This window comes from Danio rerio, chromosome 22 (genome assembly GCF_049306965.1).
Source record: "Danio rerio strain Tuebingen ecotype United States chromosome 22, GRCz12tu, whole genome shotgun sequence".
Taxonomy (NCBI): domain Eukaryota; kingdom Metazoa; phylum Chordata; class Actinopteri; order Cypriniformes; family Danionidae; genus Danio; species Danio rerio.
Window position 1 is genome coordinate 21,439,118 of NC_133197.1, and position 17,894 is coordinate 21,457,011.

The 17,894-nt window shown below is 33.6% G+C and overlaps 1 protein-coding gene and 1 non-coding gene across 2 annotated transcripts in view; one reads left to right on the forward strand and one right to left on the reverse strand.

The window, feature by feature from the left end:
• plpp2b (phospholipid phosphatase 2b) overlaps positions 1-1,480 on the forward strand; it is a 42,321-nt gene extending 40,841 nt beyond the window's left edge. Inside the window, 1 exon segment of the mRNA NM_199953.2 lies at positions 718-1,480. Within this exon segment, the coding sequence (NP_956247.2) occupies positions 718-837 (120 nt within the window). The 3' untranslated portion in view covers positions 838-1,480.
• A 13,676-nt stretch (positions 1,481-15,156) lies between these two features.
• On the reverse strand, positions 15,157-15,228 carry trnaq-uug (transfer RNA glutamine (anticodon UUG)). Its single transcript has one exon. It is a non-coding gene; the product is annotated as a tRNA-Gln (tRNA).
• Between the last annotated feature and the right edge of the window lie 2,666 nt (positions 15,229-17,894).

A 17,894-nucleotide genomic window follows, 5' to 3' on the forward strand; every position in this document is an offset into this window, starting at 1 on the left:
GGGCGTCTGTCTGATTAAAACTATGATGATGAAATTGCAACTGAGAAAAAAACAAGATTCACGTTTGATGTCAAGACGAAAAGACTGTAAATCGTATGGGGAGAAAAAAGCTGACAAAAACAACAAATCTAAAGCAACATCAGCATGCCAGGGAATCGTCTGCAGGGTAAACTTGATATGTTTTTATTTAGTATTTTTTATATTATTTAGTGTGTGCTTTTGCTTAACTGAAACAGTGTAGCCTCTCACTGACCATTCGGTTAATCTTAAATTCATGATCGTGGCATTAATTTAATGGGTATTTGTTTCCTCACGTGTTTCATTTTAGCTTTGGCTAAAAATTGGCTAATCCTGATCGCGCTGACTTGCCTGACAAAAAAAGTGTGCATCTTCGTGGACGATCTAATAACTCGTACACAATTATTCACTGTATTTTTATGGTAATGACTTAATGAAATATGACAAACTTTTAAAGCTTAATTCTAAAATCTTAGTAAAAGCTTTGAATGCAAATATGAAGTGACAAATTGACCTCCTATGTAAATGATGTATAATCTTATGTAAACTAATGTAACCGCTATGCCCATTTTAGTAGTAATGGAATTAATAGAGATCTGGTAGTTCCACTGTTAACTGAACCAATCCTGTTAAGTGTGAACTCACCATTAGTTGGAATTGTAGCATTTTCAAGTCATTCTCTCTCCTTGTCTCTTGTAGGTGCGATTTGTATCAAATTTCTTTAAGGTCAGCCCTTCCCCTGAATGCTCAAATCAAGAGAATGCGGTAAACGAAGAGCGAAAACCCAGTAACAGTTACCGCTATTCTGGACCTGTGTGAGAGAAATGAGGTTGAATACTCGCATTATGTCTCCCACAAACCACTGGACTGACGGAAGGAGGCAGAGTAAGACTGCACATGCTCGCAATGGTCCTCCTTGGAGAAAAAAAAAAAGCTTTAGTGTGTTTTACTTTGAGTGTGAAAGAACAGAACTCTTTATATCTATTTAATCAATTTATTTTAATCAAAATGATTTGCTGAGGATACCTGAAATTGGGGGACCGGATCTATTTTTAAAGTCTGTTTACTGTACAGAATCTTCTATATTGGAATCCTAAATCCTACAGCACTGTTATGTAAATAATGGTTCGCTTTTCTCATGTCATTTGACGAACTGAACCATAATCTGCGGTTGAAGATGTCGGAAATTACTGCTTGTTTGTAATTTTCCACAAACTATGCGTGCAATTAATTATGTAATAATCTGGACTGCAATTCTAGGTTAATGTCATGAAATTATTAGGATATTTTTTTTTTTTTTTGGTTCCCCTATGTTTAAAATATAAACGTCAGATACCACTACAGCATCTGCAAGCCTTTTATGCTCATTTATTTTCAAGTTTTGCATTTTAAAAAGAATTGCTTTATTGAACATTTTACTTTGTGAACTGTTGTTTACATTCCTATTAAATATTTGTAATAATCTGCTTTTTGGTTATTGCGCACCACATTGCCTTGTTTATTGAACGTTTTCAGGAATTAATGTTGGAAAGCATGCCAGAAAGACATTTTTAATGCATTTGTGTAAATAAGCAGCCTTAAATGTTTGCCTATCCAGTTAGCGTATTTTAATCCTAAGTACTGTCAATAGAACATATGTTTATGTAGGCATGAGCACACATGGGTCCAGATGTAAACCTTAATTTTACATCCTGTAAAAAACCTATCAGCCAGAAGTGGTAGAGCTCTTATCTTATTTGGTTTGCAAATGTTATTTACATTAGCCATGTTCTCTTCTAACTGCATTAGCCACTTTCCTTTTCAGTTCAGCATTGCCCTGGCCAAGCATCCAATTCTGACAGGGTATTTACACGTGACTATAAATTAGATCAATCTGTTTTCATATTGAATTAAGTTTTGAGGGTTCAATCAGACCAACAATTCCAATGTCATTGCCAAGATACTGATATTTAAACACACTTTTCTAATTACATTGTATTATGTCCATTTAAATATAATAGGGTATATGCAGAAGTATTTTAATTTGTCAGTAACATGGGTCAAAAGCTTCCTGCAAAGAGCTAAGAATGACCAAGAGGCGACACTTAATAGAATGTTCCATGGCAACAGCAGCGCCCAGCAACAGCCCCACAATATAGCCATTCTGGAGTGACCGTGATTGGCTGTCCATTGGATCTTATTTCTGTCGCGATGTCCTTTCCATTCAGACACTAGCAGAGTGCGGGTGTGCGTGGGACTGATCATGACTGAAGATGAGTGACCATTAACGTGTGAACGTTCTGGTGAATAATGCAATAATCGACCCTGCAATGGGGGATTCGTCGGCCGTTTGTTAAAGGACAGATCAGAATAGACTATTGATGTATGGGACTTTGACAGTACACAGCTCATGGATCAGTTTCTTCCTCCATTTCACAAGTGTAAGTAAGGACGTTTTGGGAACAACTGAATCGCGGAACAAATCATGACAACTGAGGCAGTTATTTTGATAGTTTTTTTTATTGTAATTAAAAAATACATTAATAAAACCCATATAATTATACTACACTGACTTTACCTAAATGTGTATCTTTCATTCTAACATTGTTATTTTATTAATATTTCAAAACTGAGATCTGAATTCTGACTAAAACAAGCAGCAGTAAGTTTCGTCACAAATTGACAAGACAAGAATACATAAAATGATATTACATATTTAATATAATTAAATTATATATGGTCTGTTCACTGTATGTTAAGAAATATTCCATCTATTCCAGCCTTGTGTTCCTAAACGTAGATAGCAAGACAAGAAAAAAAAAGTTATTCTATGGTTGAGTTTTTTTTTTTACCCTAAGTTGTTATTCTGCGGGTTTCCATCTGGCTTGACGCCTCTCTGCTCATGCAGGATTGAGCTTCAGAAGATGGCAAAGTATCAGTGAAAGCCATTCTATCATAATTCTCTTTTTTTATTGGTTTGGAGAAGATCGTAGGCTGGTTGTCATTCACAACACTGTCATTAGAGCTATTTTAGCTGTTTATTGTTGCCGTCTCCAAGAACTAATTTACAGAGCTTTTTTGTAACATTGGCTCAGTTTTTTTTTCTATCGTATTTGCTTTTTGTTTTGCACTCTCAATTATAGACATTTTGTCTTACCACAACCTTAAAATAGGCTACACAACACTGTTCAAAAGTGCAAAGTTGGACTCACCAGGATGTATCTTCAGAATTGTGTCGAGGATGTCATAATGTTTGCTTTCATTTGTAGTTGACTCTGAAGAGCTGTTGTTTTTATAAGGCGACATATGGAAGCAGTCAATACCTTTTTTTTAAGGAGCTGTGTGTAATCAACGTATTTTGTCTTTAGTCGATAACCGAGACTTAATTGTGTCTTGCGCGAATTACAGGGGGGTTTGACCACTCTAATTAACGCTTGATCCCCCCTGAAGGACATCAAAACAACACTGGTGGTTCAGCTCTTTAATACTAAGAAATAATTTACTCTGCTTTGTATTTGTAATAATAATGTTAACTATTAAAATTTATTTAAACATCTAATTAATAATATAAATATACATTTGACCACCCCTATAATGGTTCATACCACTGTAAATGAATAATCGCACCAATCAGTCTGTGAGAAAAAAACTCATTAAACAGTCAGCTAAAGTCAGTAATGAATAGTGAGACAAATACGCAGTCCTCACTCCTCCAGATCAGCTCATACACTTTTTATAGTTATGCTGTGAGCTCTGGACTCAACTCCGAGAGCTCAATTCACTTTATATATCACCATTTTCCTTCTGAAAACGGGTTTAACTGACCATTTATAGACCGTTTGTATGTGCGACCATATTGGCGATACTCAGATGTAAACAAACAACAATCTGAATGGTAAGATGAACATATTACTGAATACTCTTTCTGTTTATTTATGCTGTTTATACTATGGGGAAATATGTACAAGCTGTTCAATCATATAGGAGTTATTGATCAGGGGTGCATTTCCCAAACAACGATGTAACTCGCTGCTAAACTGTCATCGTACGATGCATCGTTTCCGAAAAGACAGATGTAGTGACGAGTGTTTCCCAAAACCTGTAGTTTCTCTGTCGCAGATCCATCATTTGAACCATGTTAGTTATAACATAAAAGGCCCATAAAGATGTTCTAAACGGGGTGGAGGAACTACTTCTTCAGAGAAAAACCTCATTATTTCTTTGTACAAATTATATTATTTTACACGCACACGCATTTAAATAAAATCCAATATTAGTTTTGGTAAAAACATGCACTCACTTTCCATATTTATTGAAATATATGTAAACAGCACATATAGGGCCTATGTTTCCTTTACAAATATTATTGAAAATATTACTCTATTCTAAAATATAAAATCACTTACAAAAGCTAACACCTATTCTAATATCATATTTAAATCATATAAATAAATAAATAATAAGGCTATTTATGAGAAAAATAAAATTTATATTTATTATTAATTAGGAAATGAACAAAATCCTACTTTAATAATAATATTAATGATGATGATGATGATTATTGTTGTTGTTGTTGTTGATGTTGTTGTTATTATTTTATAACCTCATTTAACCTACTATAATTTAAAGGTATTAACGTATGCTATATTTTTTGTTTTCTTAAGCTTTGGAGACTTAACATAAATTCCAGTTTTAAATCATAGCTTTTCAATATAGCTTTCGTTATGAGCTACGGCTGTGTTCAAAATGTCATCAATGTTTTCAAAGTGCACTGCGAAGGGAGCACAATAGTAAACATAAAGAAACATGAAAACTGAACTGTAAAAATACTTTGAAAGCAAATTTCACCCAAGAGTGATGACTTTGATGCTTTTAAAAATATATATTACAAGTTTAAATGTTCTAAATAAATAGGGCATAGGGGGCCAACTATTCTCCTGACTACAGCTCCAGATGTGTAGTTGCAAGTGCAAAAGTTTGTGACGCAGTTTGCAAATGTTCGTTGAAACGATGGATTTGGGAAACGGCTAATCAACAAACTATGTTTGTAATGACAGAACTTGCGATCTTTAAGTTGGCTAACGATGGTTTTCGGAAACGCACCCCAGAAAAGGGTGCAGTATTTTGACTAACAGCTGGTAAAAGAGCAGTATTACTGACGATATTAGTTAATATTTCACTTACTGCACTGAAATGATAAGAAAAATCCTGCTTCAGTTTGGCCACAAACACCCTTTATTCGTCCGCTTTTCTTTATTCTGCTTAATTTAAAGTTTTGGGGGTAAAGCGATATACAGTTGAAGTCAGAATTATTAGCCCCGTGAATTATTAGCCCCCTGTTTTTTTTTTTTTTTTCCTAATTCATGTTTAACTGAGAGCAGATTTTTTTTCAGCACATTTCTTAACATAATAGTTGAAATCACTCATTTCTAATAATTGATTTATTTTATCTTTGTCATGATGACAGTAAATATTAGTTGACTAGATATTTTTCAAGACACTTCTATACAGATTAAAGTGACATTTAAAGGCTTAACTAGGTTATTTAGTTTAACTTGGCAGGTTGGGGTAATTAGTCAAGTCATTGTATATCGATGATTTGTTCTGTAGACTATCGAAACAAAATTTAGCTTGATGGGGCTAATAGTTTTTTTCCTTAAAATAGTGTTTAAAAAATTAAAAATTTTCAAACTAATTTCGAGAGGAGCATGTGATATGATTGACTGCAGCTGGCCTCCCATCTACACTCATTAGTTAGCCAATCTGATCTATCCTAACTCACTATAAGTAGCCTCGCTAGATTTACTCCCTTATCTTCGTTTTCTGAAAACTATTAATATTTGAGTTCCTTTTTTAATATAATGCAGGTTATTTTTTCCCCCAAAATATATTTAATGTGTTTTGTTTAAACTACAGAACAAAATACTTAAATAAATAAATAAGTGAAAAGACAAATGTTTAACATGTGAAAATTATTATGTAAATAAGTTACATAAATTCAAATAATACCAGTACATAATTAAAAAAATAAATAAATAATAACAATGTTCAGTGCAGTTTTGTATCTTGCGTTTTACAGCTTTCTAGTGTTACTGTTTAAACAAATTTGTTAATTGTTGCTGAAATGTAAGACATCTGAACAATACTAGAAGACACCAACAAGGGTCTGAAAGCTCAAACATCTAAAAATGTTGCATGGTCCACATGGTTCAGAAAGTGTTGAAACGGGGTCCATGTTTTATAAAAATCTTGTCATTTTCCTTTAACAGTGTATGTCAGCTTCTCCAGAGCAAGATCATTTCTTTAATCCACTGGCCACAGGATGGCCCTTGATTTTATTTATTTTTTATTTTCCAATTTACAGCAATAACACACTTCACTTGGAGTAAACTAAAATCTAATAGTTTGTGTTTGCTTGTGTTTAGATCCAGGTTTACAGGGTATATATGAAATAAACATAATTTGGGATCCAGATGTACATTTTCCTCAATTAATTCACCAATCATGATAAGAATCACCCTCCAAAATGTTTGGATCTCATTGCACTCCCATAATAAGTGATAAAGTGTACCTACTTCTTCGTTGCATTTTGTACAAAGAGCAGGTTTTTAGCATAATCAAGGTTTTTTTTTTTTTTTTTTTTTTTATTTAAGTTTTTTATTGCAAAGAGAAACCATTCACAATATTTGTTAGACATTTTTACATCAAATTCTCCAAATTAAATGTCCTTATCAGGGTCAGAAAACTAAAGCAACACATCCCTTTACATGATCTTCCTTCATTACTCTGTTAAAATAGTTGGGTTAAAAATATCCCAACATATAACTCAACTATAGGTTATTATAGCACCTTCCCAACTATGGGTTATTTTAACCCAATGCATTGGATTATTTTGATTAACTGTTTTTTTTCCATTCTGGTTTACCAATGCTACTAGTACTACTATTAATATTATAAATATGACTGTGTAAAGAAATACCAGTATTCAAAAATATTGAAAATGCATTATTTCAATTTCATTTTAGTTCCAGATTCTTTTGTTCAAATAAATCAAGAATCACAAACAATGAAGAAAGAGCAGACGGTTATAAACTGTGCAAGCAGAAAATCATGTGCAGAATATGGATATCTTTGTGCTGTAGAGACCGTCCAGCAGCTGCAGCAGGCTTAGCTCAGTGTCCACAATGTACAATACATTTTAACCACATCCAAACACTTCTAAAAGATGGTCTTTGATGGTGAAACGGATATAAAAACCATGACACGAAGGTAATTTGTTAGAAAATAACAACAAAATAGTGTTGTAGCTTAAATAAACTTTATAGCGCAAAAACAACATTACGCACGCAAATTAGTACAGCTGTTTTGTGTCAATTAAATCAGTTGTTTGTTGAAATTCAAAATTTTAACCCAACTGGTTGACTTATTAATAAATAGCAAAGAAAGGTTAGAAATAACCCAACAAAGCACCAAATATTTAACTTAACTGGTTAAGTTATTAATAAATAACCTAATTAAGGTTAAAAATAACCCAACAAAGCACCAAATATGTTTAACTTAACCATTGAGTTAAATAAATAACTCAACGTTTTTTAGAAAAATTTACTACAGAAAAATTTAGTTCATCGGTTCCCCTATAGACCTTTTTCTTGGCTGCTGCATGGAGGGCGCCATAGCGACCAGCGACTTCCGGTAGAATAGTTAGAACTTCCGTTTACATCGTTTACAATAGGTAAATTGCACTCCGAAAATGGCGTTTTTAATGGATTACACAGTGTTTTTGTGACACACCACTTAGAAATGTGTATGTTAAAGCCGTTATAATCTGTCAGATGTGGTTCAAGTGTGAAAGAAAAATATTCCCCTAGTTCACGTGTCTGCCGTCAGAAATACAGTGTGTGTGTGTGTGTGTGTGTGTGTGTGTGTGTGTGTGTGTGTTTCTGGACACACACAAACACGCACGCGATACTTCATTGCATTATAGAGCAAACCAGATTACTGGCATGAAACTTAACAGGTATGTAAGTCATACCATCACGTTTGATTGGGCTGGTTTTATATTTAAAAGAAAGAGAAAATGTTGACTTTAGCGATGACGAGGCTTCATTTAAACAGCAGAAGATGCCATCTGACAACGAGGGGAAAGTGCCTCACAGCAGCTGTTTTCCATCCTATTAGATCGCATTTCTTTTAATAATCAGACCAGGAGATGATGGACAACAGTATTAGTTCAAAGATAATAAAAGCAGGTAAAATAGATTAAAACTATTGTTTCAAATCTGTCCAAATGTGACACTCATCAGCTGCCGACCGGAAGTTCCTAGCATTCTCCTTGCGCATACATGCAAAGCATAATGGGTAATTTTGCGTTCTAAGAAAAAGGTCTATAGCACATGTGTTTAGACTGTGTGGTAACTGGAGCACCCAAAAGAAACCTACGCCAACACTGGGAGAACATGCAAATTGGGTTGCATGGTTTTCCAGTACTATTTTAGCATCGCGATACTATGGCTCCAAAATACTGGCGGTGCTGCTGTAGTTTGTAAACGACAGTATCGTCATTAACAATCTATCTACAATAGATAATGTTGAATGTGGAAAAGTCACTAAAATGCTTACACATTTGTGCAACAATAAACCATTTTATTTGAATAGTTTGTGAAGCCCTTTAAGGTTGCAAAACTGCGTAGAATTCATGCCTTTTATGGTAGCCTATTGCACGTTTTCGAACCGTTCAGTTCGAAAGCACATCTGAATAACTTAATTTCTGTTCCTGTCCATATGATTTAGTAGCTACAACAACCGTGGAAATTTCTTAAAAGAACAACTCACGAAGTGGAATTTTGAATACATAATAAGACTAAAAAATTTATTTAAAAAAAACAAAATAATCCCCCTCCCCCGCCTCAGAGCACTGACAGGCGGCCCAGTCCTCGTACAGCAGTCTCTGCCACCTCCAGCCTGACAGCAGATCACCCCTCTGCGTATCGACGGCAAATGATTATTGGATTTAGCAGTGGCAGTGTGAAGGTATTTCTCTTGTACAGTCAAACCAATCTGCTTCTCCTTTATATTAACAATTTAATTTTACGGTTTATTCTTTTTTTGTTCACAATCACAGATGTTTTAAGTGAGAGTTTCAGAACTTGTTAGAGTTTATTACGTCTGAGAGATTACTGCACATTCACTGCACATCTACAATGATATACTGTATTCAAACAGCAATGAATTTAGTTAAATTGACATGCTTACATAAAGCGTAGTGCAAATATAAATACCCCTTTATTAACCATAGGCTGTCAAACAAACAGAAATGGTAAAACGTCATGACGTCAGTAATATACAAATTAACGTATGACGTAATCTAGCGACTTCTCGAGCAAAGCGTAGCGCCTTTTCATTGAAAATAGTTGGCAACAGTGAACAATCTGAAACCGGCAGATCTAGAGCACCAATAGACAACGTAACTGTTCATAAGACTGTTTCTCATCTCAGTTTCAAGTTTTCTCGTAAAATCTCTGTTTGTTTCTACAATTAGCCTAAAAGTAAAGTCAAATTAGATGCATAGTTTGACTTATAGTAACCAAGCTAATCAGGAATTGTAGGTCAGAATACACAAAATATCTATCAAAACACTGAAACATAATTACGTTTAATTAATAAATTAGATTACGCTGCGTAAAACATGTGCTGATAAGTTGCCGATTCATTCCGCTGTGGTGACCGCTGATTAATAAAGAGATAAGCCGAACAGAAAATGAATGCATGAATAGTAAATTAGATGTAATAAAATCGGCACATTTTTGACATTTGATCCTACCCAGATTATGCTGCACTGTATTGGAATGGTCCTGAGGTTGGGGTTAGGGATAAGGTAGGTTAGGGTAATCAGCTTATATAACACTACTACACATTAAAATTTACACTGGTAGCAAAATGTGATGGGTAGCATATTGCGTCATTAAAATGCGCTACCTACTTTTTGAATGGGAGGACAATCTGACAAAGTAGGACAAATCGACAGAACACTGGTTTCAGTTCCACCAGTGAACAGGCTGATAGCCTTATTGCCATGCCTTGACGGTCCAATCAGAAAAAAGTATTCTAGATATAATATTATTTTGTATTATTTAGATTATTAATATTATTTAGTAAATTAACCGGTAAATTGTATTTAATTAACGTCTACTCCAAGCCTACATCTATCCCCCAGAGTAACGTAAAAATAGTTTGTTATTGTACAGTGTCCCAAAAAAAGATGGGCATCCACAGTATCCCTTCAAAACCTTTTCCCAAATTATATGCTGACTTACTTTCCATACTATATTATGGCTATCCTAATTAAGAAAAATCTACAAACATTAAAAAAAGCTTATGAAGATATCTTGAACATTTCACCCTTTAACTGCCTGCTCTACCAAACGGTTGACCATATTTTGATTGTTTTACATAATGACTATTAAAGTCAATTAAAAAAAGACACACAGCATTGCTGGTTTACAAAAAATCAAACAAACAAATTCCTGTTGCACTACACTACTACACTTAATTTTGGTTTTATTGTAAAAAAAACAAAAAAACAATAAGAAAACATGTTAAATGAGAATCTGAACTATTTTATGGTACACTTCAATAAAAGATGATTTACTATTCAATAATGTTTTATTTTGATTATTTGGGTCTTACACTTTATATTTTTTTATTTTTCATATACACGTATTAATTCTGGTACATATCAATCATTTGGTTGATATTTTAGAAATTATGGGATGTGTTAAAAATGCATTGTGTGTTAACTAGCAACATTAGGAGTTAAGAAATGCAATCCAATTTTTTTCTTGGAGGGGCAGTTATATAGCAAATATTCATTCATTCATTTTCTTTTTGGCTTTCCGTTTAATAATCTGGGGTCGCCACAGCATAATGAACCGCTGGATAAGTTGGTGGTTCATTACGCTGTTGTTACCCCAAATTAATAAAGGGACTAAGCAGAAAAGAAAATGAATGAGTAAAATTCCAGTTGTCCAGATGGGAAATGTTAACACTGGCTTACAATGTGCCTTGCTATTATTATTAGTAGTAGAAGTAGTAAACTTTATTGTCTTTGACAGGAAATTTGTTATAGGCATCACCATATTGCTGCAGACATTCCATAAAAACAATATAAAATACAGTAGTTACAAAATGTATAATGCTAATTAAAATAGACTCTTGTAAAATAAACCCACTGAAACAGCTACAAAGGATTTCTATTCTATTATATATTATATTATTATAAATAAGCTAATCTGCATGTGACTTTAGTGATATAATTCATTTCTAAATGTATTTCTTCATCTATTTTCCCAGATTAATCAACACATGGTCTTGTATTCCCTTGCTTTATGGAATTAATAATAAAACAATAGTGTTATTTTTCACACACTGCAATCCTGAAACAAAACCATTAGACTAAAAAACACATACTTTGAAGACCATTCACACAAATCTTTTCATAAGCCATTACTCATCACTATTTCATGTTTTCTGCCCCCCTGTTTATTTTTTTCTCCAGTTTCTGTTTAATGGAGAGAAGGTTTTTTCAACACATTTCTAAACATGATAGTTTTAATAACTGATTTATTTTATCTTTGCCATGATGACAGTAAATATTATTTGATTAGATATTTTTCAAGACACTTCTATACAGCTTAAAGTGACATTTAAAGGCTTAACTAGGTTAATTAGGTTGACTAGGCAGGTTAGGGAAATTAGGCAAGTTATTGTATAACGATGGTTTGTTCTGTAGACTATTGGGAAAAAAATGCTTAATTTTGACCTTAAATGGTTTTTAAAAAATTAAAAACTGTTTTTAATCTAGCCAAAATAAAACAAATAAGACTTTCTCCAGAGGGAAAAATATTATCAAACATACTGTGAAAATGTTCTTGCTCTGTTAAACATAATTTAGGAAATATTTAAAAAATAAAAAAAAAATCAATTAGTGGGGCTAATAATTCTGACTTCAACTGTAAATATCAAATAATTATAATTGCGTTCTATATCATTCTTAATTTGCCAGAAAATGCTTCCTTCCTTTAAGGAAATGATGAAAGCAGTTTTTTTCTGACTCACATGTGGCATATATCCTGGCAAAAGCAAATAATCCTGGAGGGATCCGCCGGCTGACTTGAAATACACAGAGCTGAAGGCCTAGAGAGAGACAATACTACACTTCTTTCAGTCCAGGGGTCAGTGATGTCTGGCTCCTGGCCATACCCACCATCGGCTGGATGGGTTTATATATTTATACTCACTCACTGTTGCTGCTGTTCTCTGCGGCTCTGTGTGGAATTATTACAGGTAACACACATTGGACCGTTGTACATTTTGTGAGCTGCTGACAGCAGTGTAACAAGCCAAAGGTTTTACTTGAGTGAAAGGAAAAATATTCCAATTGTGTCTCTTTTGATTTCGTGACGACTTGAAGTAACTTTGATACACAAATGCGTGATTTAATGAACACCTGGCAACCGCAGTTTCCCTCATATTCTGAAAAATAACAACACTTTGACTGTTCATTCACACACATACTCGTAGTGGCTTAATAAATGTGGAATTTTAGACTTTTAGATCATTTACAGACACGTACGTTGTACATATAAGCCTCAAGGCCAGATTTCCGGCTAACTCTAATGGGACGTTTGGCTCCTGGTGAGGTCAAAGCATCCACTAGAGACATCTGGAATGGGCAGCAGTGGCTCAGGCCTGGAAAATACAGGGTCTGTTAACTTGCCAAATGGGCTCAGATAGGGTGAAGGGGAAAAATATGAGCACTATGGCTGGAGAGAAAAGAGAAGTTGAGTATTTTAAGATTCAGAAAGTTGGTGCTGGAGGGAATATGAAAGTAAAAAAGGACATAGAGTGCATGCGTGCAAGGAGATAAATATATACACTCACCGGCCACTTTATTAGGTACACCTGTCCAACTGCTTGTTAACGCAGATTTCTAATCAGCCAATCACATGGCAGCAACTCAATGCATTTAGGCTTGTAGACATGATCAAGACGATCTGCTGCAGTTCAAATCCAGCATCAGAATGGAGAACAAAGGTGATTTTAGTGACTTTGAACGTGGCGTGGTTGTTGGTGCCAGACAACAATTGTAGAATGGGGTTGGATGTGGTGCACAGAGAACCAATTCATCAATGGTGTGGAAACTGCATTGACATAGAGACACAGAGAGAACAGCTCAATAGCAAAGAGCAACTTCTTTAACATCAGAAGGCAATTTTAAATGCAACATCTGAAACAGTATAAAGGTTTGAGTCTAAAAATGTTTGGGGTTTATTCTGACTCCGCTGAACCCAAGGTACTGCCATGTTTTTTTGAGACTGCTATGCTGAATAAAAATCTTCATAGAGATTACTACGTCGTCCTCATTTTTTCTTACAGGCTGGTCTGAGTATTTCAGAAACTGCTGATCTCCTGGGATTTTCACGCACAACTAGGATTACAGAGAATTTAAACTAAAGTTTACAGAGAATGGTCCAAAAAAAAAAGAAAATATCCAGTGAGCGACAGTTCTTTGGGCACAAATGCCTTGTTGATGCCAGAGGTCAGAGGAGAATGGCCAGACTGGTTCGAGCTGATAGAAGGGCAACAATAAACACTCATTACAACCGAGGTATGCAGAAGAGCATCTCTGAACACACAAGCGCAAATCATCTCAGACTGGTTTCTTCTGGTTATTAGTAAGGTGTACCTAATAAAGTGGCCTGTGAGTGTATACACACACCATTCAAAAGTTTGGAACATTTCAAAAAAATGTCTTATCTGCTTATCAACTAATATTTTATATAATATATATAAATATTATGTTATTTACATTTTGAATAACTGTGAATATAATATATAATGTACATTATTTCTGTAATTTAAAGCTGATTTTTCAGCATCGATAATCTGTTTTTAGAGTCACATGATCCTTCAAAATTTCTTTAAAATGCTGATTTGCTGCTCTTTTTCGATCAGTTATTACTGGTAATCAGTCAGTTATAATGGCTCTTGTTATTACTAATGATACAAATGATACTAAAAAATGATCGGTTATGTTAAACCAATGCTGGGTCAGATATGGACAAATCCAACTGTTGGGTTAAAAAGTCACATTTTGGTTACATTTTTAAAAATGATAATAAAAAAGTGACGTTTGTCAAATTTTGACCCAATATTAGGTTACGACAACCTAGTATTTTCTAAAGTGTAATTAATAATTAATTTTTTCTCATGCTTTGAAGAATCCAAAGTTTAAAATAACAGCATTTTTATTTTCAAATATTTTAAAGGTCTTTACTGTCCCTTTTGATCATTTTAATGTATCCTTGATTAATAAAAGTTTTTTTAAATAATATTCTTTATCACATTTTTTCATCCAAATGGATGACAATCACCTTCAACGATTAATCTTCTTGATTATCAGTCATATTAGAATTACACTTAAGATTGAAATAATTATGCTGATAGTTATATTTTAAATCACATGAGTGAAATACATTTGAAGTGATAAAATAGAAAATGTTTATTTAATATGTAAAATAATTCACAGAATTTTTATGAGGTCCAAACATTTGTTAGGTGTTTCCCCCAGATTTCATATATCATATACTGACGTCTCCTGGACATTTAAAGTATAACACCTTGCTAGTCATGATAACAAGATAATGCTAATTATTATTATTTTTATTTTCCGGCGGGAGTTTTATTTTATGGATAGTTTAGGAGTCATTATTTTGTAGTCAGGCAACAAAAAGTGAATATGTATCTACTTTAAAATACAATTCAACTCTATCCGTGAGAGATCATATGCACACAATTTGCAGAACTCTGATTATAATCAGTTCTGTTTGACTATCGTAAAATATAGCAATATATGTTTTAAATGTTTTGTTAAAAAATAAATACTGCCGACTGTTTTTAATTAAATAAAAATATATTACATTTACTTTTAAATCTTCAAACTGTAGTATGGAGTATGTAGTAAGCAGTATGCTAACCCTCAAAACAACGGTGAACGGAACAGAAGCTCCTTCATGTTTACCGTTTTGCGGCTAATTTCGTTTATTTCTACCGGCTGTTTTCTGACTTTTCTTATTCGCAGGTTAATAAGAGCAAAAATATAGGTTCTACCGAGATTTGAACTCGGATCGCTGGATTCAAAGTCCAGAGTGCTAACCATTACACCATAGAACCACGTGCTTGAATAGGTGAGTCAAGGGAAAATATTTCTAAACACAGAACGTACACACATTTATAGGCAGACATTTCCCCAACAGAATTGCCTCTATGTTGTGTTCTAGAAATAGCATTTCATTAACCCTTGCTACCTCTGACAAACAAATCAGCTCAATTTTCTTAAAATGTATTCGAGATAAATAAAAATAAATAAAGACATTACAACATCTAGCGCGACACAACAAATAACCGCGAGCTAAGCTAACGTTAGCAAACTCGCTAGCTCGTTTTATACACGAGTTCTCGAGATTAAGCTGTACCAACTGTGATTAAAACGACGTGAAAATATGAAGCAAAATGTGAGAATTGCAGTTACACCCACGGAAAACATGTCAGTTCATAAAAGCCTCTTCAGTTGATTTTAATTGTACGCCCTGCTTTGCAATTCTGATATGTACCTGAAGGGGGCAGCTCGTAGCACATTTTACCGTTATTCTAGTGATTGCAATCTATATTAGAAGCAAATTAGGGCATTTGCAGTGATTAGAATTAACACACACGTGGGCGCACAAACACATTAGAAAATATCAATAAAATAATGAAACATTTGAAAAATGTAGAAAACATCAAGTGATACTGCTGTCCCTTTTGAAACAACAAACAAAAGATAATAGATCGATATCATTGATCGTATTTAATCAATGACTTTTTTAAATAACAAGACTAATTCAGGTGGTATAACATCATAATGTGATGCAATTTGTCAAAACAATATTTATTTAATAATAATTTGTGACATATGTAAAAAAAAAAAACAAGTTTATCTTGTAAGTCAAATTGAAAACATTTTTTATTCATTCATTTTCCTTCGGCTTAGTCCCTTTATTCTTCAGGAGTTGCCACAGCGGAATGAACTGCCAACTTATCCAGCATATGTTTTACACTGCAGATGCCCTTCCTGCTGCAACCCAGTACTGGGAAACACCCATACACACTCATTCACACACATATACTATGGCCAATTTAGTTTACTTAATTCACCTGTTACACATGTCTTTGGACTGTGTGGGAATCTGGAGTACCTGGAGGAAACACATGCAAACACGGAGAACATCCGTGTGCATCCTTGTGCAAACTCCACACAGTAATGCCAACTAATGATCATTTCTGTGTGGTCAACGTCTTGCTGTGAGGCGACAGTGCTAACCACTGAGCTCCATGTCACCTAAACATTTTTTTAAATATCAATTTTTTATTCACAAATAAATGTAAAATAAGTAATTAAAATGTTAACACACTAAATTGCCTACATTTTTATTCAAAATATAACCAGTTGGCTCATAAAAACTGACCACATATTTAACAAAAACAGCTTAAACCAACCTAAGCTGGTTAGCTGGTTTTAGCTGGTCACCAGCCTGGTTTTAAAGGTTGTTTTGACTTTTTCAGGTTTCCAGCCATTTCCACCCTGGTATTAGCTGGTCAGGCTGGGAGATGACCAGCTAAATCCAGATTGACCAACCTATCAGGCTGAAAGCCCAGCTATAACAAGCTATGTCTAGCTTAAACCAGGCTGGTCAAGCTCACACACACACACACACACACAAACAAATGGTTGTGTATTGGTTTTGTATTTAGAAACATTTCTTTCGTTATTTATATTAGACATCATTACATTATTTTGACACCTGTATACAGCATCTTTTATAAGTTGCAGTTTGCTGTGGTTTAGTTTTGGTAAAAACAAATTATATAATTATATAAATTATAAATTAATTAATTGTATATAAATTATAAATTATATAATATTGGTATTAGAGCTGCACAATATATCGTTTTAGCATCGATATCGCAGTGTGCACATCTGCAATAGTCACATAGCAAAGATATGCAATGTTGAGTCTGGATTATAGTTGAACATGAGCCAAAAATTAATTATTGTATTTATTTATTGTATTTATACAGAATTTATACGATTTATGCAAAAATGATTATTATTTTTTAACATTATCATTATTATATTATTATATAATATTATTATTATTATTATCCCACAGGAAGATAATTTAGCTTGTCATTTTAAAGAAAACTCTTAATTTTAGCTTATGTCTTCTGAAGTTCAAAACAAGTTCTTAATCTAAGAATCTTTAGATATTTAGTCTAGAAATGAGAAAAAGCATAAGAAAATCATATTTTGCATTGTGATTTTTTAAATTTATGTACCTGCATACTGTTAAACGTCCCAGAAAACTATTCAAACCATCTTGTGAAACTGTATTCATATCGCAACAATTATTGCAGAATAAAATATAAAATATCGCAATACCAAATATTGTGATGGTATTTTTTGGAAAATGTTTAATTTTAATAACAATATATTTAAGTATGGCAGCTCGAGAAGGTAATTAAATGAATGAATTTTCAATAGTAAAAATGTTTTAGAATTTATTTAAATAATTTTTACTACAACGTTACCTAATTGCAACCAAATTACAACATTGTAAAATGTTTCAAAGGCGATATTATGAATCCGTTAATCTGCTGACTCATAAAAACTGATCAGAAATGCAGCATTGGATACGAACGGGCTCAAATAAAGACAAAACTGACATGCATTCAACAACAAAATTAATACATCTATGATAATAGCAGACTTATCTCTATATGCAAATGCACCGTCTTGC